The following is a 26,991-nucleotide window of genomic DNA, read 5'->3' as shown; positions in this document are numbered from 1 at the left end:
CATGATGATGATAACATCGTTTTATCTTTTTTTCAGCGAGACCACGATAGACAAACACAGAGTGTCGGTCCAAAGACTGAGGCTTCAAGATTACGAGCAACACCACTGTGACAAAGAGTTGCTCATCCAGTCGTGTGAGTAAACTTGTCCGAATTTATTTATAATTCACGACTTCCATATTATTACGTAATATATAAATCCCCAGCAAACACATTCTACGGGCGTGCGCAAATCAAACCTCTTCTTAAACTCTTCCTAAAAAAATGTTTAAATACTCGTTTTAAAAACTATTTAACCCTTGAAAAGGGTATTTTTTTAAATATTCAAAACACTTATTCAGTAGTACTTCAAGTATTTTATAAATCCCGTAATCCTGAGTTATTCGAATGATTCATAATATTCTGAGTATCTACAGTGTTTTATTATAAATACTATAAAACTCGATCTAAATACTTGTATGAAAAGTATCTTACGCCTAATATTCACACGTACTTATATACACCATATACGCCTATATACGGGTTATTTATATTGGATTGTTATTACGGTGGTTTCAGCTATCAATATGGGCGAGATCGAAGTGGAACCGGTCGCGGATTTAGAAACCGTGCGTAATTTAGTGGACAAGTTGGAGTTGAACAACAGTCCGTCTAAAGACCACGTGGGCAACGTCATGCCGAAACTATCGCCCGACTGGTGTTTCGTCGACTGTGCGTATTACACAATGATATTAATATGACTTATAAATTATTATACTTGTAACAACGACAATACGTGGTGAATAAAAAAATTAAATAATAGAAATGTTTGACTCCAAACAGGTTGCACTGCCGAACGGTTCTTCAGAATCGACCGGGCCCAGGAAAGCCTTCACTACCTCATAGACATCACTCACGACCAGCTATTCGTGTTGGACGATCCGCATAGACCGACGTCCGCCGAAGAAGACGCCGCAGTGGTCCTGAAAGCCAAAGAACCGGCCGACGACCAAGGTGCTCAGGATACGACAACGAGGTCAGTATAGAATATTATAATATGTCATATTGTGCTATAATGATCCGCCGAGGTCAGGTAAGTGGAGCATCATTTTTAAAGGGTTACTATTGTTGTTGGTGTTTAAAGCATGCGGGTAAAGTCGGAGATAAGTCGATTGGAAAGCATCAAAACAAAGTCAACGGTCAAATGTCCACAAGACGAAGGCCAGACCAACGGAACCAATCATTCCACAAGAGCTAGGTACCAGCAGGTCTTATAATATAATATTATTATCATCGACACTTACTCGATTCAATAATTATTGTTGTTCCTTACACGTTACACAGTACGTTTGTTTTCATTCAACTTCACGGCTTTAATCATTCCTAAACGTACCTAACCATTTTCGTATATCATTCTCGCCAATGAGTTTAACAAATAACAATTTACCTACAAAATAAATATTTACACGCTTATCGTTTGATTCCAATTTTATTGCGAATCGAATTAATATTATATTTATATAATGTATTTGTTTTCATTCTCGAATATTCAAAGAAAATGTTAAATTTAAATAAACTTGTTGATATAAACCATTTAAACTTAAGACGACTGTATGAAACCGTTGTACCTAACTTGATGAACATTGATTTCATACATCAAAAACAAGTGTACTTTTGTGAATAAAAATATAATTTTTACCATGAAAACATATACTATTACTATATATAACAATGCACGTTACATTCTTATTTTTTTTATAATTTTGCATGTTCGCTTAGTGAAGTATACAATCGTCTATTCGACCTTCAATCAAATGAAGATCAGTAAGTACAGTTAATCAATAAGGCCAGAATCATACAAAATTTACAAAAAAGATTCGCTAGGTATTTCGTTTTGAGGAAGTGTGCGTGTATGTTTTTTTTTAATTTTTATTTTGCGATAATATTATTATATAATATTATAATATTATATGTTAACGTCAAACGAGAGTAAAAGATAGAAATATTTATGACAGGTAATCGGCGATTCTTTTTTGTAAGTTGTTAATTGTTTTTAATAAGTTTTGTCTTCTGTTGCAGTCATTACGGTCAAGTGCGAACTTCCGATAAAATAATCGAAGCGGCCAAAACAGGGAACTTAAATATGGTAATGTACAATAACACAAATTGAATCGTCGCACCCGGGTTTCACACAGCAACATGCTGTTATTTTTGCACGAAATCCTGCAGCAGAATTTCGCACATCATAATATAATGCGTACACGAACCGTTAATTTATTTCATTGTTTGCGTACTAAACTATAGTACCTACCTGCCTTTATGTTTTATTCAAATCGTTCGCCCCCGCACTATTTTGATTTCCGTTTGAACCCGATTTACACGTTTTCTGTGTTTATTATTCTACCGACAAACGTCATAATATTATATTATTGTGTCGTTGTGTGCCCGCGGTACACCACCACCGCACAATACCGTCGTTGAACGTTCTTTTCGACATTTTCGTTTTTCAGCTGAGAAATCTGTTCGAAATGGGTTACTCTCTGATGTCCATCAACAAGGACGGGCAGACAGCTCTACACGTGGCCAGCCAGCGCGGCGATTCAAACCTGGTTAGGTACATACTGGCCAACGCGCCGTCCAACATCGTGTCGGTCAAGGACAACCAAGAGTGAGTCAATCATCAGATATTATGCATAATATTAATCAATAATCAGTGCCAACTATAGCAGTGTTAGACGGGGTATTAACTTTGTTTGTAACCGGTTACGTGGTTTCGTTAACATTTTATCCAAACAATGGCAGATAGAAACTGACAAGTACCTGCGATTTCGTAAATGTTTAAATGCTCAAAACTGTTGCTTAAAAATTAATATATCAACAAAAAAATCTACGCAGCGTCCCGGATAATATTATAATTATGTTCACCTTTAAGTTTGATAACTGCAGTTCAATAACACACTTTAATATAGAAAATGACGAAGAAAAGTGGTCATTTTCCTATCTTAAATTGTGCTGTGGTATGCGTTACTAATAAGACGGAGTCAATACAATCGAGCACGACACTTAATCGGAAACAAATTATAGAGAAGTACTATAAAGAATATTTGATTATAATATATATCTATGAATATAGAATATTCATAATGAGTATAATATTAAAAAACTCATCACAGTTCAGTCTTCGATAGTTCAATATTTTTTTGATTTGTACTTTATTTGATTAACTCTTCTCGAAATACATTTTTATAGATATTTTGTTCAAATGATATTTAATTAGGTACACAACTTCTATTTACATTGGTGTTCGATTGACAAAAAATTACAGAAATATTAGAATACTGTTTTTTTTTTTAACGCGATAGTAACACATTTACTTAATTATACAAAAGTAAGGTAGTATAATTTTATTAACGATTAAGGGAACTTCATTTCTTTGATATACGATAAACCTATAATTAAAGATAGTGAAGTAACAGGGGTACACAAAAAAAATATCTTCAAATTATTATTAAATGCTAAGTAATTGTAGTCAGAAGTAACTACTAATAACAATTTTGTCAAAATCGATTCTAAAAACAAATATCATTTATAAGGAGATATTGGGATAAAATAACCACGTGACGTCACTGTGTCGGGGTGGGATTATCGCCTATCTTACGCGTGTTAAAGTTGATCGCTTTACACAATGATTTACTAAGCTAAAGATTATTATTTTGATTTTTGATTTATATGGAAATAGGTAGTTTTTCTGAACAAAAGACGTTAGTATAAAAGTATCAGAATTTCAATATAACGTTTGGTTTTTTTTTTAATAATAAAAATACTAAAAGAGATATTTTTGTTACGTACATATATTGTAGTTATATAACGGTAATAACGGTGCAGAGCATCAATTTATTTCGATAAACATTTTAAATATTTCAAAAAAACTGAACACTTTAGGAAAATTCTGGTTCCACTAACGTTTTTGGTACATAAATAGACACCATGTGCGTACAAAAAAATAAGAAAATATACTTTAAAAGTAGGTAAATTATTGTGTGAAGCTAGTAACATTTACACGTACAAGATAGGCAATTATCGCGAGCCCTGCCCAATGACGTCACGCGTCTTTTTTCAATAACTCATTGGATAATGTGAGTGAAAACGTTAAACCTTTACCATTATTCTTAAAATTGAACATTCTTTCTAATATTCAAAAAAACTTTTGTTTTGTGTTTTGCGACCCTTTGACTAACACACGACCTATATAGGTACTAGTGTACTACCTTCTAACAAAAAAAAATATAAATTATTTTATTGGTGTTACTTAGTCAAACAAAACATTTCTGGACGTAAGACAATCAAACACATTCGTTACTTTCAAAGTCAGACGTACCTGTATGACATATTAACATATTATAATAATTATTTTCAATGAGTAGGCAGTGTCTGACGTAAAATTAAATAATCGAGTAGGAGGTATTATGTTATTAAACTATATATTATTTTAAAGAAGAAAAACTTTGACCGCTTTGTTTCGCTTCCCGAGTGGTTTCAGTATGACCGTCGGCAAAAATTGTCTTTATTTCTCTGTTGACGCGAACGCTGGTGAACGCTTGCACGCCCTTCAAATGCCCGGGGGTGCCATCGGGGTAAATCCGCCCCCGCTAATGCGATTTCGTCGTACCTAGGCGCGCACGTGTAGGCCGCTGCAACCACCCCTACTCCGCTGCAACCACATCCACCACGGTTAACCACCCCTCCGCTGCTGAAGTCGTTCGATAACTCGATATAATATAATATTGATATATTATTCTCTCGTTCAATGGCCGTCGCGTACTCGCGCCTACTCAATTTTATTGTTACCGCGTTAAACTACAAAATAAAAAAACACACACCATCATCGTCACCGCAGTCGTAATTTACGAATTCGAATTAATCTCGAGAGCCTCTCTACACCGGGAAATACACCGCGCAAGTCATAGGAATTCGATCATTCTAATTATAATTCTTCTGTTTATTGGCGATTACGATTTATTATTTGTGATAATATAATTATTATCACCGGTCCGTGCTCATATAGATATAATGCATACATCACATAGGAATCTGCTAACCGGCTAACCAGACGTATTTCACCAGCTTTTAGTACAGAGACCCGCGGAGACTTGGTTTCGCGCAGTCTATGAGCCAAATCGGTTGCTAATGAGTTGCTATTTTCTTTAGTCAGTGAATCTTGACTGGCGGTTTATTGAATATCGAACCAAACGTTGAAAAATATTTTATGTTTATAATAATTATTGACGATCAGTATGACGGCGTCATTAGATCGCTGTTGCGGTATAGATGGTATATACGCATGACCATTATATGATTCACTCGGATACTTGGCACAACTCTCGGCCCACGTCCAAAAGCGTTATAATAATAATATTTCCAATACCGTGAATAAATACGAATAACAATTATTAACTGTCAAAATATAAGTCACTGCAACTAAAAAAAATACAATCACTACAAAAAGTAATTGAATTAATTTTCATATTTTTTTCTGGTTGGTCCTATTGTATGCCAATATGGCAATATGCAAGTTCCTATACCTACAAAATATGATTCACCACATTGTTGATGAAATAACTAAAACTATTAGTGCATATATGTTTGCATATTTTTGTATAGTTTGTTGGAAATCTCGTATACTTTGGAAAGTATATATTTCGAAATCTTATATTATTTTATTCAATAATAAGTTTGTCGTAAATTTTATCGAGACCTGCAAATTGTTATGATCAATGGGTCATTCAGATTACAGAATACTACGCTGTCGAATGTAATACAGCTGTAATACACACTTTAGCTAGGTAGGTATAATAATTTATTTCTGGTGACCATTGTTTGTACTTTATTATAAAATCGTAATAAATCATATTATATCATATTTATTTTTTAGTGAATATTATTTGAGAATATTTAATACATTATTAGAGCATATTACATAGTTCTTCAGTGCGCAGAATAGCATTTGCTCTACTCAGAACAACAATACCAATAAATTAGTTCTTTTCCGCAATATCTTTATATAATATTATATCATTTCAATGGAATTTTTTTTTTGTTATTTTTTTCCGAGAAATCTAAAGACGTGTATATTGGGTGTAACATATTGGTTTTGATAAAATAAGGAAACTAATGTAAAGTAAATAATATAATGTATCAAATTATTATATCATATTATAATCATATTTGACCAATGAGGTTTGTTACGATAAAAATTCTAGTAGTTAGAAGATGTTGCTCGGTTATGTGTTTGGAGCTTCAGAAAGATGATATCGGAGATTCAAAATTCACTTCAAACTTTTGCTCGCGTACGTTCTAAATTCTGAAGGCTAAGATGTGTTTAACTTTAGGAGGGTGTCACAGCATACATATTATGGACAAATCTTTTCTCCTCGATAAATGTATTGGTGTATGTCCTACACTGAGGCTGTAAATAAAGGTCTCGTGCTGACTTGATTCTTTGTCAGCAAAGGACCAAAGATTGGTGGTTCTTTTAGCTACACGATGTTCGCCTTAGAAATTATAATATAATATAATATTTATGTAGGTACTTTTTTATTCTATTAAAGGAAATAATACCCACACAAAACGTTGTGTGTGGGTTAGTGGATTTTATTAAAAATATATACATATTATACATTATACTAGCAAAGAGTGAATAAAAATAGAAACTTATGTTATAAAATAAGAATTCTTAAAAAAGCTAGGATACAATAAAATAAAATATTAGGGAGATAGAAAAAACTTATGGATTGTCGAATAACCGATTAATTAAACGGCCCTAATAGTTTTAAAAAATCACATTATTACAGTAGATAAGAGGTATCGAAACATATTATTATATAATAATATCAAGGGGGACGGAATGGCCGAGTGGATTAAGGCGTCGGTGGCAACGCACACCGGCGCCGGTTCGATGCCGGCCGTGGGTGGCATTTTTCTTCGGGCAAGTCGTCGTGCCCGGAGAGAAGTGCCGCCATCCCCTACCCGGGCATGGCAGATTCCAACGGGTGCCCACTAAAGAATCTGTCAAACAAAAACACACGTGTTTAAACTTACAGTACCCTCCCCCACAGTAAAAAACCACCCAATGGTCTAAGTTGCTGCGGGTTAATAAATAAATAAAAAAATAATAATAATAATAATATTATACCAATACAGTATTTTGAGAAATAGGTTCAACCTATCTGACCGTAGAAATCACGTTATCGTGTTCTTGCGAAAAATAGGTAGATGATACGTTCATGATAACGGTTTTTTAGATATTATAATTCATTATTTACACTGTAGATGAATGCTTAGAAGGCCATTATTTAAAATGTATATAGGTATTATTAGGGCACAATTTTATCGGAAAAGCCAATATTGAAAAAATAGCATTTCTTAACACAATTAAGTTAAAATGTGTACGTCTGACAATAAATAATATGGCCCATACTTAAAATACAGCTGTACAGCAACCCTTCGTAACAACCTTACAAAAGATTTCACTGATATTGCGCTGGTCAGATATAAACCTTGAAACACCAACACATTTACACACATGTTTCGGACATGATTTAATGGTTATGACTGCCCTGCACTGACCGATGTCCAAATCCGCGAACCGTACTCAAGCGTGGAACGGTCAAAATAGAAACGTAGCACTTTTAAGGCGTTAGAATACAATAAAAAAACCGAACGATTTCGCACGATGATAACCCAAACTTGTAAACATTTGTATATTACGTTTATACTATTGTTCTCTGTTTGTAATGTATTTTGAACGGACATTAAATAAGAGCTTAAAACGGTACAGTTTACCTACGCGTAGAGGGTCGATATGACGAGGATGAGGTGAATTTCCGGGCCTCTGCAGTTTTTTTCATTCGGATGGTTTATCCCCCGACTTCGTTTTTTTAATTTTTTTTTCTAAGAATGACTTCCACCCCACAATTAATTATGTACAAGGAAAGCACTCGTTTTAGTTGGGAACATTTTATTTATATATTTGTGTTTACACTGCAATAAAGTTCAAACATAATAAAAACTCGAAACTTTTCACCGTCTACGTTTAGAGTGAATACTTTGACGTAATACACTTTTATACTATACAATATCTGCCTAAAGCTACTCCCAGGGCAGGAATTGATGAAGGGAATTAAAGGCACCTGCCTCATCAGGACCCACATTTTTCAGGGAAATTTTTTTCCCACAATGTAATCTATACCGACCAGAAATAAAAAAAAATTATACTTTGGTATTTTAAGGTCAACATTAACGTAGGAGGCCCCTCTATATAGAGGTTGTTGTTATTCCGTGAAAAAATAAACCACTCAGAGTCCCAACTAATCTATAATATTGGTATAACATTTTAAAATCGGTCCAGTTGTTTCGAAGATTAACCGACAAAACTCAATTTCGCATATTATAATTATTGTAATTATAATCTTATACAGTAAGTTAGATAAATTGTATTTATACCATTTTTCATTTCGCGTGTAGGGGGCAGACAGCGCTGCACGTGGCTGTCCAAAACGGCGAACGAAAGATCTGTTACCTATTGGTGTCGGCCGGGGCGCCGCTATTGGCCGTCGATAAACAAGACCGGACGGCTCAGCAGATAGCCGAACAGACCAGAGACTACGACCTCGCCAAATACTTGGAATGTAAGTACCTTCACTACACGACGTATCTATATTATTGTGTAGACAGTCGCGTAAATAATGCCAAAAACCTGCACCCGCCCCCCGCGACCACCAGGAACGAAAACCACCCGACGGTATAGGACTGAAGCCCCGTCGAGGCGGTATTCGTCCCGTTTGCACGATTATTAAATTTTGATCAATTCCGACGCAGGTCCGTACTTTATTCTACGGACGTGTTCTCTATACTTCGGTGCCCCTAAGTGTACGTTTCCGTTTCAGCGATGCATATTATTATTATTATTATTATTATTATTATTATTATTATTATTATTGTTCTCGCTTTGCAAACGCGACTAGAGACATATAATACAAATCCTTTTCAATTACTATTGGAAAATTGTGACATTTCTTTACATTTTTTTTAGACAGAAGACGAAACGACGAATTTGCTTAAGGACTAAGGAAAGGCTAAAACCGATACGGTCTGTATCTGTCTAAAAAACAAAACAAAAATAGTGTTTCATAGTAAAATCTGTATAGCAAAACAAATAATGATAATAATACGATCCCGGTATACTTAAATCCTTCATCCGTCGTAGTTCACTGCCTGCCCATTATACGCTTTTATATTATTATACGAAGGACGATATTATTATTATAGCTGATCGTAAATCAGCATGAGCAATAGTAAATAGTAAATATCATAGAGAAAACGTCGAGTTCAACATTTTTACAATACAATTTTATAACTACTATACTTATTATGGTACCTAGTTGAACTGTTACTGATGCACGTAATATTCGTTTTTTTTACGTTGCTGAAATCCTTAGATACTAGCTATTATTATCCTCGATGGATTTGAGGTCCTTAGTGGAGACGTTATATTATTATATTTTGCATAATTCGACCGTATCGGTAAATTAGGGCTACTATAGCTTCGATAGTCTAATACTAGTAAAACGATTTTGTTGCGTCTTAAAATACATACTATGTAATATCCTTGTGTTTTATTATTAAAAATATATTACCCTGCATACGTATTATTAAACCCACATCTTGTCCGTAACCCACTCTTGATATAGTCGTCTGTAATAATTTTATCGTATAAATGGCGTCTAAATTATAGTGCTTCTTTCATCACTTACAGTTATTTTCTCGGTAAATGCATATTATGTACCTGTCTCTTGATAATGTTTTGTACATGATTTAAAGTCATTACGACACAACATTTTTTTTAAAGTAATTCAATATTGGCTTTTAGTGTTTTTACCATTTTCTATTGTCACGATTTCTTAAACTTTAAATGTTTTATAAACCGCAACGTATACTTTCATTTCGTACATAATTTTATATATCAAAATTATTAGAAAATTATTTTAATTTAGAATTATGGCATTTTAAAATGCATGTTGTCAACAACATTGTTTTATCAAAATTGCCTTCAAATTTTGTAAGAAAAAATATTTTCGAAATCTCATAATTACTGCAAAAAATACTGTATAGTTATAAAAAGGCCGTTTATTGTATTGTGTTTATAAAATCAACTAGTATTATGACAACTTTTTTATGTAGATAAAAATATTATTATTGTTAACTTAAGAGTTGTATTCATATAACGCGTGAATTTATCTGCATAGATACAAATGGAGATTTCGTCAAAATTATTTTTTATAAGTCCAGCGTTGGGAAAAAAATAACTCTATGATTAATAGATTATTGAAGACGTGTATAAACATTATATATATTTTATAGTTTAAAATAGATAAATATCAATAAATAAACATTCATTGAATTTGTCAACGCTAAATGATTAAGATGATGTAGTTTTGATGTTAAAACTAATTTTATTTTATTATAAAATAATCTAGTTATTTTAATTTGTTATTAAATTGTAATTCTCATTATATTATTATATTTGAATCAAATAGGTATAGTGACAAATTCAATAAATATTTATATTTAATGAAATTCATGAATAACAGATATAATCCTCACAAACTTTAATCGGTCAATCATAGAGTTTTGTCGTCCAAAACAGTTAATATACCTATCAAAATTGAACGCCTCAAACCCTTAACCATAACCAAAATTACGGAATTACTGAGTTTAATTATATCGTTCCCCGTCGTCTCAAAAGAATAATAATAATATAGTGCCATGAAATAAAATTTCCTACATTATTGTGTTACTAATTAATACAATAGTGACTTCTTAATTCAATGATCTTCGAGTAAACATTTAAAAAAAAAACCAAGAAAATTAATAATAATATACTTATTATACGACAAAAAATAATGTATTAGATACGAAAATGACTATTTTGAAGAAAAAAAAGTTGGGTAAGTGGATGTCGCTCTGCTGTACAGTAGGTTACAAGTGTGTCACTGTAATGGATGGTGTTAAATTTGAATTCAATGATATAATATCATTATATAAGAAAAACGATTCTGAGCGAAAACGGTCAGTCAGCCTATGATATTACCAAGTATATTTTATGATATTAATGTGAATAAAGTAATTTATATATAACCTATTTACGTGGAGCCTTGTTTTAAATTTTCAATCCTTAGCCATAAAAGTTATACATTTTATACATTTTAAACTAAAAAATAATTAATAAATTATAAATTTGATAAATGTTGTCAAAATTTGAACTTTAAATGCTTATAAAAAAAAAATGGTACCTATGTATTTTTAATATTTTTCAACTGCTATTAGAACGATATATTAGGAGCCTTATATTAAATTTTCACGCTTTTTTACCCAACAAATAAAATTTTATTGATATTTATAGAAAAAAAAAACTAAAAAAATTGAAAACTGACGACGTCCGTAAACAGCTCAAAAAGCGTCAAAATATTTTCAACATTTTATGGTGTATAAAAAATGCTAATATAAACATTCAGTAAAATTTTCAAGTATCTACAGTTATTCGTTTTTTAATTACAGTATAATAAAAAAATTGTTACATGAGAAATCGAGTGAATATCAAATGTTGTAATAATATAAATTTCAGACGCTCATAAAAATTTAATTTAAGTTTCTTGTAGACATTTTTTTTTTTTGATAAAGGTAGACAAACTTATGAGTTATGAGTAATCTTATATTACATTTTCAAATCTTAGATTTAAAAAGAAAAATTTTTATGAATTCTCAACTCAAAATAATTTGCTAATTTTCGTGATTTTTCAGTATTTTGTCAAAATTTAAACTTTAAATAAAAACTGTGACTAAGGATTTTTAATTTTTTTCATCTGCCTTTGAAACAATAACCTAGGAGCCTTCTATTAAATTTTCAAGCTTTTTTACTCAACAAATAAAATTTTATTGATATTTTTAGAAAAAAAAACTAAAAAAAATTGAAATTGACAATGTCCGTAAGCAGCTCAAAATAAGTCAAAATATTTGAAAAATGTTATAGTGTATAGGAAATGCAATAATAAACATTCAGTCAAAATTTTATGTCCCTACGGTCATTTGTTTTAGAGTTACACCAAAAACCAAAATCGATTTTCTCAAAAACAGATTTTGCGTAAAAATTCCCGTTTTTTCTTAATTTTTCTTCCGTTTTTCACGTCGCTTTTGAAAACTACTGGGAAATTTTTACTTTTGACCCCCCAAAGTACCAACTAGATTCACTTTCCTATCAGAAAAGTTACTGTTGGAGAAAATCCAAGCACTGTCCTTTACTGTCCTAAAAGATGATGACAGACACAAAAAAAAAAAAATAAAAAAAAAAACACACATCATTGTAAAATCAATGCATTCATTGCTTCGCTCAGAATTTAAAATTCTTGACGTCTTAATATAATATGAGGCATGAAGTAATAATAGTACTTATAAATTATAATAATGTCGACGAGGAAGCGAAAAACGAAATTAAAAAATAACAAAACTTCGGTACATTTGCAACACACACGCGTGTGTGCAAATGTGTGTTTTGCAGGGATTATTGCTGCGACACATCCGTATTATAATAAACCTCGTCAGTAATAATTTTTTTTCTGAATACATTGACGCTTGAGGCGGGTTTTTCGTTAAAGTGCGTACATGTGCGCGCCCGTCTATTGTTCGGTACAACGAAAAACAAAAAAATATACGAGTAGCTCTTTTATCCCGAACTTTTGTATTTTAAAGATCGACTGTAAAAATACGGGCGCTGAGAACAATACACATATAATATCTTGTAATATATTATTATATAATATATATAAAAAAAAAAACAAAAAACATTAACAACAAAACTTCTCGCTGCGAAGCTCTCGTAAAAAAAAAAATACGTTTTCGTTGTACATTGTTGAATGGAAAATACCAACACGTCTCTTCCTCGCGCCGTTATAAAAATATTACATTCTGTCCGCTGTGTACGCAGTACACAATTATTATGGTGTGGTGGCAAGGACCACTAATTAAGACAGTGAATGGATGCCAAACGAGCTGAGATAGGACGTATATCGTGTCTTCTTAAGCCCGCGACCCTCCTTATCATTATTTGAGGCCCGCCAACACGTTTTAAGCACAGCCCGTGCGCCTTTTAACACAATATTTTTATCATGTATTACGTGTTTTTTGTTACGAATTTAGGTTATTTTTAAGAAAAAAACAATTATAGTTGGCCCCGCCACCACAAAAGGTCGAAGACGCCCGAACTATGATAAATCTGTCGTTTTCGTGACTACCCATTTGACCCACACAAATTATTTATTTATTTATTTATTTAAATTTATATATACTACTGATACATGTAGAAACTGAAAACCCTAGCCCGAACTGCACTTCAAGTAGTGATTTGTATACGTAACTATTACCTTCTTGCTTTTTATCATTATCAGAATAATAATTTTTTTACTGTCGTAGGACCCTATTGTTATGAATAAAAATAAAATTAGTTGTATGACTTTCATTAAAGTATATATGATAAATAAATAAACAGTAAGACATTGTTAATAGGTTCGTTTATGATTCATTGATTTTATATTTAAGTATTTATTAACTAGCAAATTAGGATTTTTATAGTTAAAATATATTTTCATGCTAATATATTTAAATTAATAAAATACTCTATTCGAGTTTCTTTTAATTTGTCTACGAACATAAAGCTATTCAAACGGGTTGAATAAAGACTATTTTTAAAACGGCAATGGTAAATCAGTTTAGTTCACAATATTATGTACTACCTAGTAGACAAAACCCATATATAGTATTCAGATTAGATGAGAATATAAGATCAATATCTTAACTATTTGTACAGGGGTGCTCCAGGAGCCAAATTACAAAAAAAAAACATATTATAATATCGACATTTTCTGAAAATTATGACTCATATCAAAAATGTCATAAATGTCTAGAATAGCTCAAAAAGCATAAACAAATTTAGTAATAATTTTCAAGTAGGTAGTACTTATCTACAATTATTTGTTTTTGAGTTGGGTACCTACACCAAAAAACAGTATTGATTTTGTCACAAACTGGTATTGCATAAAAATCCCCGTTTTTCCTTATTTTGTTTTCCTTTTCCCGATTATTAATAAGAAATAACAAAATTACTGGGAATTTTCAATTTTTACCCCTCAAAAGTACCAACTCGCTCTGCTCAGAATCTAAAATTATATTATTTATTGATTATTATGTTTTGATGTGAAACATGATTATGATAAATAATTACAAAGACCCCTCCCCCCCTCACACATGCAGTTTTGTTACGGTCCAAAATTATCATACTTGGACCGTGAGCTGATAGCTTTTGTGTTAGCCCAGCGAACTTGGACTGACCGCCCCCCCTCCTCCCACCACCACTCACAGACACAGACACATTTAAGGTTTTGGACTGCATTCCAGCTAGGCGATCTATGCTCGAGGTCGGGTACAGTCCCTAATGCAATGACACCAGACGCCCTGTGGACAAACTGTATCTGGCCCACAGATAAGACATTTGTTTTTAAATTATTATTTTTTATCTAGCAAAACTCCTTCGTGTTAATTCCAAAATTTGCTAAGTTTTTTTGGTTTTTTATGTAGGTATTTATTGTTTACCTTGTAAATCATGCAAAAATAATTTGTTTTTAAAATACCAACAAAATATTTATTGTTTTGTTAAATCTAAAATTTATTTTTTTATTTTTTATATACGTAGTTTATTGATTATATTTTACATTATACTTATTTCAAGTACATTAAACGCAGTGCTTTTCGTTTTACAAAAGGTTTCAAATAACTTAAATCAAATACTTACTTTAAAATGTAATAGCACAATTCACTTATCCAACCCAATAACTCGTTTTAATTATCGTATTCGGTGACCTTTTATTTTAATTGCACATGCATTTATAATTTAAAATGCAATTTTAATTCGTTCATATAATATAATAGTCGCACGCGTTAATGGTCATTACTCTTGTTTTTCTTTTCGGAAAATGTTTTAATTAATTTCTGATTTGAACTCAATTATTCGTCTAGTCCATTGTCCATACATTTTATTTTACGGCCCTGATCACTAATTTGCTACTGAATTACTCTCGGCGTGGCGCATCGGATAAATTGCGTGTTGACCTATAGTGTTACAATAAAGTTTAGCCGAAGTGAAAATTAATTTTAAACAATACACATCGATATAATACCGGATCTGTCGACGGATATTAATTCGAAAATTAGTTGTGCCTGAATAATAGTTATTAAAAATTAAATGGCCATCGGTTGAAAACTTTAGCGCCCCTTTACTATATATTATGTAATATAATATGGGCTAAAATTCAGCGATACAAAATTAAATTCCGACGTTCGTGACATTTGCGCATTCCATAACTCCGCGAATCCTATCCAGAAAATCGCCGGTGACCAAAATACTGACAGATAAAACGTACAACGGCATTTAATATAATATTACATAGTTACGTGATTTTATAAATCGCTCATGTATATATATATATATATATATAGGTAGGTTGTAGGTAGGTATACAGTCGAACTTGTGAACTTCCGGCTGTATAATATGATACTGCAAAGTTTTAATATTCAATAATCCAATCATAAATATATGTAACACGACGATGTGCAGCATTTGTATCGTCGTGTAATGAAGTTTTTTCCATTTAATAATATTTTGTTTGCATTCACTATAACTACAACGCATAACGAATGGTAGTCGTATCATGCCGAGCGAAAAAACAGAATCGAAATCGATTACCCCTGCGATGGCGCAATAATATCACTAAGAATATTGGAATCCATCAAAAATGAACGGTACACATGTTTAGCCATTAAGTCTGCATTAGTATGATTTGATAGAGGGTTTTATTTTTTATTTCTGTCCAACTAAATTTCCCAGTCTCGATAGTCAATCCCTCTCGGGTATTCACTAGGTATAAAATAATTTAGTCAAACTGCACTCAGACACTCAGGTTAGGTTAGGCTAAAATCAATTAAATATAAACATTTAATATTGCTCTTGATCCGATTATTATTCCATAGAACTTATTAATATAAATTGTATTGAAGATGCCATGTGTGTGTCGGTGGATTTAGAATTACATTATTTCAGTAACGTTATATTACGACTTAGCATTAAGTACTAATTAAGGAATGGACGTATTACTAAATTATTTTTTTTTAAATAATTGTAACTATGTAGTACTTGAACTGTAACTGTTTCTTAATTTAAAAAAAAATAATTTTTATATTATAATATTATTTGTTAATTTTCAAAAAATGAATATAAAATTTTTAGATTTTAGCTATCCTCCACACGAACTATACAGCAGAGCAATTTTTTTTTTTATAAATAATATGATGAACAAAAAAAACTCCTACAACATGGCAAAATATTATCATCTTTATCGTGCAAGCACGTCTTGGTTTCTTATACATCACTGTATAGATCAAGTGGTTCTTTCTCGCGCAAAACAATTTTTTTTCATGTAATCTCGTAATTACGCATCACTGCATCAGCCAACAATGGTATGGATGTGAGGACTGAGGACCACTTGTAAATTATTTTTAGTTGGTATTTACTAAGTAATTTAAAATTGTAATTTTTCTCAACATTTCATTAACACCCGTGGTTGGTCGAGATATATTTGTTCACCTCGTATTTGTTTTGGTTACCACTGTTTATATTGTATTGGTTTATCATCTTATCAATGGCATATATAATATAATATAATATTGTACGTTGACAGAATTTTGGATATTCTATCGATTCGTCGTTCTGTATACTTACACAGTGAAAGAAAGTCTCTATATATACGCGACATTAACAACAATATTAAAGCTCAATTAGTTTCTTTAAAAAATTTATATTATTTTATTTTATAATTCCCCACGAATTGCAATTGCAAACCTTAAAAACACCGCCATTCACATATTATTATAACACTCAAAATAGGTTTTCTCGATCATTGCAGCACTCTCGCAGGTATACTAACATGATATAATTATTAATTCGGTATCATAGACAAAGTACCTGCAGGGCACGGAAACCTCGGCGAAATCCTGCGTACGCATCTATTGTTCATATTATTTTATATTGATTTACACATTTTTTCCTACCAATATCTCCGCGTGATAGATATAGGCTTGCCGTTAAGTGTTGACGTATAGTATTAGGCTCATTTCGGTTCACGCACTATCGACTTTTTCTCGATGGCCTGCAAAGGTTTGCGCAAACTGCATTATTAACATCATCATCGGAAGAGCACTCTCCACAATAATAATGGTCTCGCGACGATTCCTGCTCGTTTAACCGTAATATACGGAACAAATCGTGTAGGTATAATTCCCTACGATATACTTCGATAATCTCCAGTAGTTATGCCTGTAGTAGTACCCTGGGTGTACACGCCACCGGTGTGTTGTTATATCATATTATGGACATTGGGCCCTTTATACGTACACGGTAGACTCGACAATGCCTTGACAATAATAGAACAAATCAACACAAAACATGACGTGTATCGGTCAAACGATCGCATTTCAACGCGAAAACCGAATTCGTCACGCTGTAATAATACATTAACTCTTCAGGCTTAATCATATTATATATCATTGTATATTATTACACGATTGCGATATTATATAATGTTATACCTATAGTACCTACTACTGATATTCTAAGCATCAGTCCTATCTTACGACGCTTATACGATGTTTTATAGACTCCCTTTAAATCATCAAGACCCGGCGCGGATCTAGAACCCCCCCCCCTGGATCTGAGATCGCATAAGAAAGTCTTGGACACACTCACAGTGTTAACGTGTCATTGGCCTCGATGACGACGACGAGATATTGTGAAAAGTTCGTTTTGGGGACGTGTGAAAAAAGTGTCACCCCGTTCTGCACGTAGAGTTTCGGGAACTCCCGAAAATGAAAACTAGCACGAAAGTATGTACTTTCCCCACGATAATAAATAAATTTAATATGTATTAAATTAAATTATTATATTAATCAATATAATTTAATAGCCATCCAGATAAACACGTTTATTAATGTAATATAATTATACTCACATTACCGCTGAGGATATCTTCTTATCGGTGAGGAGTTGGTAGGTATAAATAAAAAAAATCAAACAATAATAAATTAAGTATTTTCAACTAATAAGTTATTCCGAGATGCAAAAAAAAACCGTTGAGTTTTATGAAAAAAATTAATATATATACAGTGTAATCACGATAAGTGGAAACACTCCATAACTATGTGCACGCTTCATATATTTCAATTCAGCTTTTTTGGCTAACTAATTATCATTATTATACACATTTTCAAATAATTAGACTATTTCTGTGATAGTTAATTTTGCGTATGCGCACAATAATTATTATTTTTTTTTTAAATGGCATGACTTATTTTTGACCACAAATTATTTTTTTTTTATTTTTTAATGAATTCTAATGGTTGAATTTCTTTTCTAAGTTAAAAAAATGGCCGAGTTATAGTAATCTGATTTTATGTTGTTTGCATGGGTATAACAGATTATAAAATACGTAGTTTAAATAAAATACATATTTTCCATATCGGTGGATAGGGACATATGGAGCAGTTCATAGCCACCAAGTATTACTTCCTATGGGGTCACTTGAAAACGGTAGTGTATGCCAATCCACCCACGTGTCTTCTTGATTTGAAAAAAAAAAATGATTGCAGCATGCAATCAAATTACAGAGGAATAAATTATTTCTGCTATTAACCGAGAATTTTTAATTCGTATTGAATGTTGCTTACAGCACCACGGTGCACATTTTGAACAATTTGTTAGATAAATAAAACTTTTAGGAATAAAAAAAAATCCATGTTTGTATTTTTATTTTACGTATTTATTATTATTAACTACTTATTTTATAATCTGTTATACTCATGCAAATAATATAAAATCAGATTACTATAACTCAGCCATTTTTTAACTTAGAAAATAAATTCAACCACTAAAATTCATTAAAAAAATACAAAAAACAATAATTTGTGATCAAAATTAGGTCATGCCATTAAAAAAAAAATTATTGTGCGCATAAGCAAAATTAACTGTCACAGAAATAGTCTAATTATTTGAAAATGTGTACAATAATGTTTATTAGTCAGCCAAAAAAGCTGAATTTAAATATATGAAGTGTGCACATAGTTATGGAGTGTTTCCACTTAGGACTCTGGGTTATGAATACTACCCATGTTTTGATAAATTGTTAAGGTATATATTTTTTTAATATTAGACGTAGGAACATTTAATAATTTTAATTGAAACTTTATTTAATGTGTTTAAACTTACGTCTAGTGAAAACATCTGCTTTATTTTAACGTTATTAGATTGTAGGAATATCTGTCTAAATTGATCGTGATTTCTGTTGAGCATACCGGCGTTATCAACTTAAATTATTGTGTATTTGATGAACACATTTTGTGATAATATTCTAATTGGTATAAATGTATAATATTTTTCAATGGTATACCTATTATGCCATTATATTTTTTAATGGCGTTTTCCATCTGTTTAATTAATTTGCCCTACACTGGCTACACTTGACAACCATACAACTGACACCACGCCCCACGGGTTTACATGGCAACTGTGCTTAGTGCTACACTGTTGAACCATAATACGAAACGGAATATTATGTTGTCACTTATTAACAAAATATACCTAATTTGTGACACCAGCACACCATAACGTCCAAAATTCATGGAGTCGTTTTTCGTCAGCCTTGTAGATAAAAATAGGTACCATGTAGATACACCTTCATAAATCATAATATGATTATGGAATTTGCGCTATCTGGAGCAGTCGGATGAAAAACGCTCTACGTTTTTACGTAGATATAAAACTTAACTGATATTATATCATTATATGTTTTGACTTTTGAATTTAGAGTATCAAAAGTGAGAAATGTTGTATTTCATAGTAATTATCTTAAATATTATGATTCTTGTGTTGTTATCTTGAAGAGTATATTATATTTTATTTCAAATTCTAAATACTGCAAGTGTAAAATGTTGAAACATGGCGGTATATCAGTGCTTTAGTGCCCCCTTAAGTAAAATAATTATTCAAATTATTAAAATAAAATTGATTGAAAACCCGCATATTAATTATAACTAGAAATGGGGACTTCTTGTGTTTGAGTATTTTTTATAGTGGTCGTACAAGAGCAGCGCCGATTTTTCTAGGTAAGACATAAATTTGGTATGTGAGATGGTGAAATTAAATTCAAAGTTTAAGTTTGCATATTTCTACATACTTGTCATATTTAAAAAAAATACATATTTATTTAAAAAAATTGCTATTATATTAGTACATTTTTTGGGTTTTAATATGTTTATAAAATATGTAAAACTCTCAGAGAACCTTTTGTTTGGAAAAATAATTCCCAAAACAAATAATCTTTACAAGAATTATCTTTATCAATTAATAAACTACACTGTTATCGACAATCATGGAACGACGGTTAGGTTAGAAATTGAACGACGTCTAGGTTATATTATATTGTATGAAAAATTAAAAATCAGAACCAATCTTTTGTGTAGGTATACTTTGCTGTAATTGCAGCGATTGTTATTACGCAGTCGAGTCCAATGCGTGGCAGGGACTACGAACTATTTTTATAATATAATTTTAGTCTATTATTATCTACATAATTTTTTTTTTTAACTTGGTTACTAGTACGTTGATTTATTTTGTAATATTTTGCCTAAAATATTAATATAACCATCGTATTAAGCTATATACATATCCGAGTTAGGTTAGGTTAATCGATTTATTATTAATTCATAAATTATCAATTTTATTATTATTGACTTTAAACTATTTTTGACGTTTTACAATTTATACATTTATCTAATCTATATCGTTTTTTTTTCAAACAAAAACAATTTTACCTGCATATTTTCAATAAGCATATTTTGGTGATTTTAATTGTTTATTTCAAGAGTTTTTAGTGCAATTAGTCCCTAACCCTAGTTCTCAGCACTATTCCGTTTCCGGAACCGTTGCCCAAAATATTCGCGTCCCTCGGGAACAGAATATAACAAATCCAGATTGTTCCAAACAAACAGACGATATCTATAGGTATAATCGGTGCATAGATAGTATTTAAACGTAGTTTTTCGAACTTCCGGCAGCAGCACAGATATATATATACAATATAATATTATATAGTTCCGTTCCGAGTTGTTTTATGTAATATATTACATTGCGAAGACGTCAATACAAGACTTCGGTTAGGGTTATAACGCTACCCCCGCCCCCGTACACGCAACTACGTGCAATAATTATTATTATACGACCACTCATCTACGGTATAGAGAAAAACCGACAGCCACTTGTCACGTCAATTGACGTATAATACAGCATACAACTATAATATTATCATGTTATATTAATCGATTTCGTGTAACGTCATTATCTGTTTCAGGCCAAGCTCAGTTCGTATCGTTCGCGGACCAAACGGAGACGTCGGTCTAGACGGCGGCTGCGTCTGCCGAATAGGACGGCAATAAAACAAACATCAAACTATCACTATATATTCTATACATTTTAAATTTATATTATTATTATTATAATTATTATTGTTATTAATTGATTATATTTTTATTCACTATCCGTCGACGCGCACGTCGTTTTTGATAATATTATAATATAATAATATAGTCTCCGCGAAATCGATGAAAATGAGAAAAAATGTTTTAAAAAAAAGCACACTACAAGTCAATTAGAAGAAGAAAAAAACCGTATTTCACGCCGACGCGTACGTTTTTTCCACACACTCGCTCTCTATAATCACTCTCCGCAGAAGACATATATATTATACATCGTACAAAGGTACATAGTATATATATATATGGTATACCTACACATGCGACATGCCACATCCACCGTCAATATTATTATATAGGTAGGTAATACTCACTTTCGGCTGCGTTTATCGCATCACACGTTCGAACGGTTACTTTATTTTTTTTTTTCCCCCATTTAACTCTTTAGTGCATCGTATCCGTCGCCGGCGATATTTACGGTGCACACACGTCCCGCGAGTTTTCTTGAAACCGAATTATTACATTTGGCGCGATCGTCGACCCGTCACCGCCACACGACAACCCCGCAACGAAATTCGACGGGGACCGAAAATAATAAAATTTATACAAAAAAATGCATAAGGCGCGGAGCAATGTTTTTTTTTTTTTATATATATATATAATTAACGCTTGTCACGAAACGCGTACGTTGATCAGATAGATGGGCAATATATATAGATACCTACGCGGAAAAAAAGTACTTAAATACAACATAATATTAATATAATATAAAACTACTATACAGGCGCATCAGTATATTATGTTTACCTCTATAGAGTAGGTATACACTGTATAGATACACGTATAATGTACGAGGAAACTTCAACATTAATTCGAAAAGATATTAGATACTTAGGTACATTTGTGTTTTTTTTTTTTTTTAATAATTGTTTTAGCATATTTGTAAAATCGCATCACACACTATAACCTTACGAAATGTCCGCGGCCGTTCAAAGGGTTTCTCGTCGGTCTCGTCTCGCAATGTCCGAAACGTTTAAATTTCACGCGATTTGTCGAAATTCCGGACTGACGTCGTGGGCGACCCCCTCTGGCGGTCGGCGGCGGCCTATATCATATTATACTCTTGAAGACGATCCGCCGACTTGTCGGCCGACAGATATTGTTGTCGCCGTTGAGGACTAGGTACTGTGTCACGATGACGTTAACGAACACATACGACCGGTGGGAAATTCCACGGGCTACCACCGACCGCCGTTTCAGCGGAGCTCATGACTATAATATTAATAATAATAACATAATTATTGTAATACGCTATACGATAAATATTATTATTACAATGAATAATGCACGAAACGCGTGTGCAGTAAACATACATAATAATACAAATTGTTATATTATACCGTTGCAGTGGGAATAATATTATTACAGTTATTATTATTATTATTATTATTGGTATCATCGAGCGGGGTGGGTTCGTCTCGCGTGGTTATATAATACAATTATAAACGTCGCCTCGCGTGTGCGTCTTCTCTCCTCCGACACTCGCGGTTTTTGCGTCGCTCGGAGATTCGGGGCCTCGGGCGATTTCGCGTCTTCCCGACCAGGTCGTATCGTATAAAACATTACACAGTTGTGAGTTCTTTCTTTGCACTGCGACATTCTTCTCTCCGCCTACGCTTAACCGTCGCACGTCGTCGGCGACAAAAAAAACGTCGACCACATAGTCGAAAACTGCTCCGGGCACGACGACGACAATATTATACCTTTGACACGCCGCTGCGGGCGAGCAGTGAAAACGTTCGGCGCTTTTCGTCGTGAACTCGAAAAAAAACTAATCCTCCAACGCCCCCGGAGTCGATCGAATAACGACATTGTAAAAACACCTTTGCGGTGCGACGACGATAGGCACCTGCCCGTGCGAGCGCCCGTCCCCGCCAAAAGCGCCGGTTTTCGTCGGACGCGAGACCGAGGGTCGAGGGCGCGAAAATGGCGCTTACGTCGTGATGACGAAGAAGATAATAATAACGTGCAGACCGCTTATATTCCTACTTTAACCGCTTCCGGTGTTGACGAATCATTACTCGCGCCACTATAATATAGTATAATAACAATATTATAACGACGTCCGCCCAAACTATAGGCGATTAAATCGCAATAATAATAGTAATAAAACGTTTCGTGTACAATAACGATATAATATTATACGTCGTATAATAACCGATGATAAATCTGAAATCGCCAGCAGACCTGCGGCTATCGTCGCGACATCAACGTCGGACGATGAAATATAATATTTTCGTAAATACAATTTAATAGACAGATATTAATAATATGAAACCATTATCATTATTATTATTAATAATGATAACAATACACGGTGGTCGACGACCGTTTTTCTCGGTCAAAATATTATGATTACATCCGAATCGTCCGAAACTCCACACCACCCCACCTATAGCTATCTTTCGTCTTTGCGCATCTCGACCACCCTTCAAACCACAAGTGGGCCAACTATAATAATATTATAAAGTACCTACCTATATAATACGATTCGTACGGCGAGCGTCAGTATAACAAACCGAACGTGCACACGTTTTTCGATCTGGCAAAGAATTAAGGAACGAGATGACTCCATAAACCTAGAGAAAAGAAATGTTACGGCCGTATAATATTATTATGGGCTAACTTTAATGAACTTTCAAGATTGTCCGTCGTACACGACGTTATTATTGTTATTATTGTTATCATATTATAATATATTTACCGTTCGACATATGAGACGGAAAACCCAACGACCCACAGCTTACTGTTGTCTCCGTCTTACAACAATGCATAACACCGCAAACTTTACGTTCAGATTTATCCATTTTAACGCTGAAAGTTTTAATCATATTGTAAATCGACCTACTATATCAAATTTTGAGGCGGGAACATCATCATCTAGGGCCCCGCGTAGGTTTTGACATTTTAATTTAAAGCGAGTCTTGAGTCCTTTACAATTGTAAGTTTTTTGTTAATTTAAAAATGCTCATTACTTGGATGGAAAATAAAACAAAAAACAGACACTAAGCTGGGCAATTAAATAACTAACGGAGTAAAATGGATTATTTTGAACGTAAGATATTGATAATATTATATTATGTTGTGCGTTTGTAAGACAGTACTGCTACACGTATATGACCATGACATTCCCTTAGAGTGAAACGGATTCGGAAACAAAAAAATGATCTAAGAAAATTTGTAAGCCCACACGATTTTGACTTTTAATAATTACTGTAGTTATATTTTGCACTTTATGAAAAGTTAGGAGTAACTACGTTAGAGCACTGCGAGGAAAACAATGTATCTACTTTGATTTTCTTTATTTCAAAATTAATTTATTCTATAGTGTTACAATTAATAATTATTAATATAGGTACTCATCGGTACATATTATTATTATTATTATTATTATTACTATTATAATATATATACTATTTTTTGAAAACCTTAGACTATTCTATTTTTAAATTTTATTATTATATAAATGTTATCGAGTTCGTAATATTTATAGTGGGTTACTATTATTATATTATTATTATTGGTATTTTGTATTTAAATATATTTTATAAAATATATTTAAAGTAATCGCCTTATTCGAAATTTTAGATTTAAGCCTTGATTACGATTATTTTCGTCGTGAACTTATGAACACCAATACCACTGTTGTTACTATTTTACCGAGCTATTACTGTGATTTAATTTTGTTCTATAACCTCTGTCCGCCTTAACTATAACATCTTCTAAAAGTGACTTATGAATGTACATACATATTATTTACATAATTATTTATATCAATTTTTTTTTCTAAAGCACTTCCCGTTTGTATATAAATATATATCCGTATTTAATAAATAAAATTGTTCAAACTTAAAGTTGCAAACATTTTGGGAATGATAATATTATTGTAATATAATAATATAAACCTCACTATTTTTGAAAACGTAAACTTGAACAGCTCTGTGTGTAATACATAAATATTTAATCAAAAAATTAGACTACCTACCTACGTATATATAAATTATTATTGTTATTATTATTATTTTTATTATTACTATTATTAGGTACTGTTGTTATTCGGTAGCTTTCGGGGTACCTACCTATTTTTTGTTGATTTTGGTTTACACATTATACTAAATGTTTGTAATGTTATTTTTATTGTTATTATTCGACAATCAAAACGAATATTATTTAGAATTATTGATAATAGCGGTAGCGATTTTTGTTTAGTTTTACGAAAGTTTATTATATTATTATATAATACTGTTCTTTTAAAAAAAAATTATATTCACTTTGATAAAATACGTTTATTATTAGTTATAATTATATAAAATTATGATGTACACGATAATGTATAATATTATATATATAATATGGCATTCGTGCCAATGCATACCCAACAATGATGTGAACGGTAAATCTTAGACAGTTTAAAACTTTAAAATTACCGTCTGTTATATAAAACCCCAATTTAATAATGATATTTTTGTTTTACTCGGATTAACATTGTTTTATCAATTACTTAGGTACCTATACGCAATATATTATATTTTATATATGCCTAATTAATAATTATATGATATTATATTATATAGTCGTCTACTGACAATTTGACAAAAACTGCACTTGTCATTTCGTAGATATTATTATTCTTCGGAACCTATATAGGTACTCACCCAGATATAAGTTAATATATATTAATTTTCCTTAAAATCAGCAATGGTAGGTAGGTACTAATGCTGAAATCTAAAAAAAAATAATAAAATTGCTCATAAATAAGGATATTTTTTACAAACAAATTTTCCAGCTAAATTTCACTAATAAAATGTGTTGCCCATGTGCGGTTGTGCACAAAAGTTGGACATACACAAAATACACAAAATACATTTTAAGTAGGTACCTACCCTACCTATTTCTCTTCTTGGGGTGATCGTCGTCGTACATTCAGATTTCAGACCTCCGGCCACCTACGTATCAAGCTAGTTCCGTATCCGGGGAGAGTGGGGGAGGGCACTTGAGGCAATTTTAAGACCTATAATTAATTGGTATGTACACTATACCCGTCTACATGCATTAACTAATAACACTGATATGGTGATATACTGATATATCTAGTTCACGTTTCCGATGTTTGAGCAAACTTGATATTTGTCAATTAAATGATATTACATATTTTATTGTGAAACCATAATATTTCTTAATCATTTTATCTTTTATATTCCATCATTCAGACATTCTCGCCCCTTCATCTATCATTAGATACGAAACGCTCTCCCTAACATTTTGTTTTGGG

General features: G+C 32.2%; 1 protein-coding gene across 3 annotated transcripts in view; it reads left to right on the top strand.

Moving 5' to 3' along the window:
• Positions 1-21,732, top strand: part of LOC132946355 (eye-specific diacylglycerol kinase-like) — a 181,112-nt gene extending 159,380 nt beyond the window's left edge. The window contains exons 12-21 of one of the 3 annotated variants that reach the window (XM_061016327.1): positions 37-134; positions 558-710; positions 822-1,014; positions 1,123-1,236; positions 1,758-1,802; positions 2,058-2,124; positions 2,489-2,646; positions 8,502-8,665; positions 9,070-9,126; positions 21,539-21,732. In XM_061016327.1, the coding sequence (XP_060872310.1) occupies positions 37-134; positions 558-710; positions 822-1,014; positions 1,123-1,236; positions 1,758-1,802; positions 2,058-2,124; positions 2,489-2,646; positions 8,502-8,665; positions 9,070-9,098 (1,021 nt within the window). In that variant the 3' untranslated portion in view covers positions 9,099-9,126; positions 21,539-21,732. The remainder of the gene's footprint in view (positions 1-36; positions 135-557; positions 711-821; positions 1,015-1,122; positions 1,237-1,757; positions 1,803-2,057; positions 2,125-2,488; positions 2,647-8,501; positions 8,666-9,069; positions 9,127-21,538) is intronic. The other 2 variants (XM_061016326.1, XM_061016328.1) reach the window with 2 other exon arrangements.
• The last annotated feature ends 5,259 nt before the right edge of the window (positions 21,733-26,991 follow it).

The sequence above is a fragment of the Metopolophium dirhodum genome, chromosome 6 (assembly GCF_019925205.1).
Source record: "Metopolophium dirhodum isolate CAU chromosome 6, ASM1992520v1, whole genome shotgun sequence".
In the NCBI taxonomy this organism is placed as follows: Eukaryota; Metazoa; Arthropoda; class Insecta; order Hemiptera; family Aphididae; genus Metopolophium; species Metopolophium dirhodum.
Note: the sequence above shows the minus strand (reverse complement) of the source record. Positions and strands in the feature narration are given on the sequence as shown.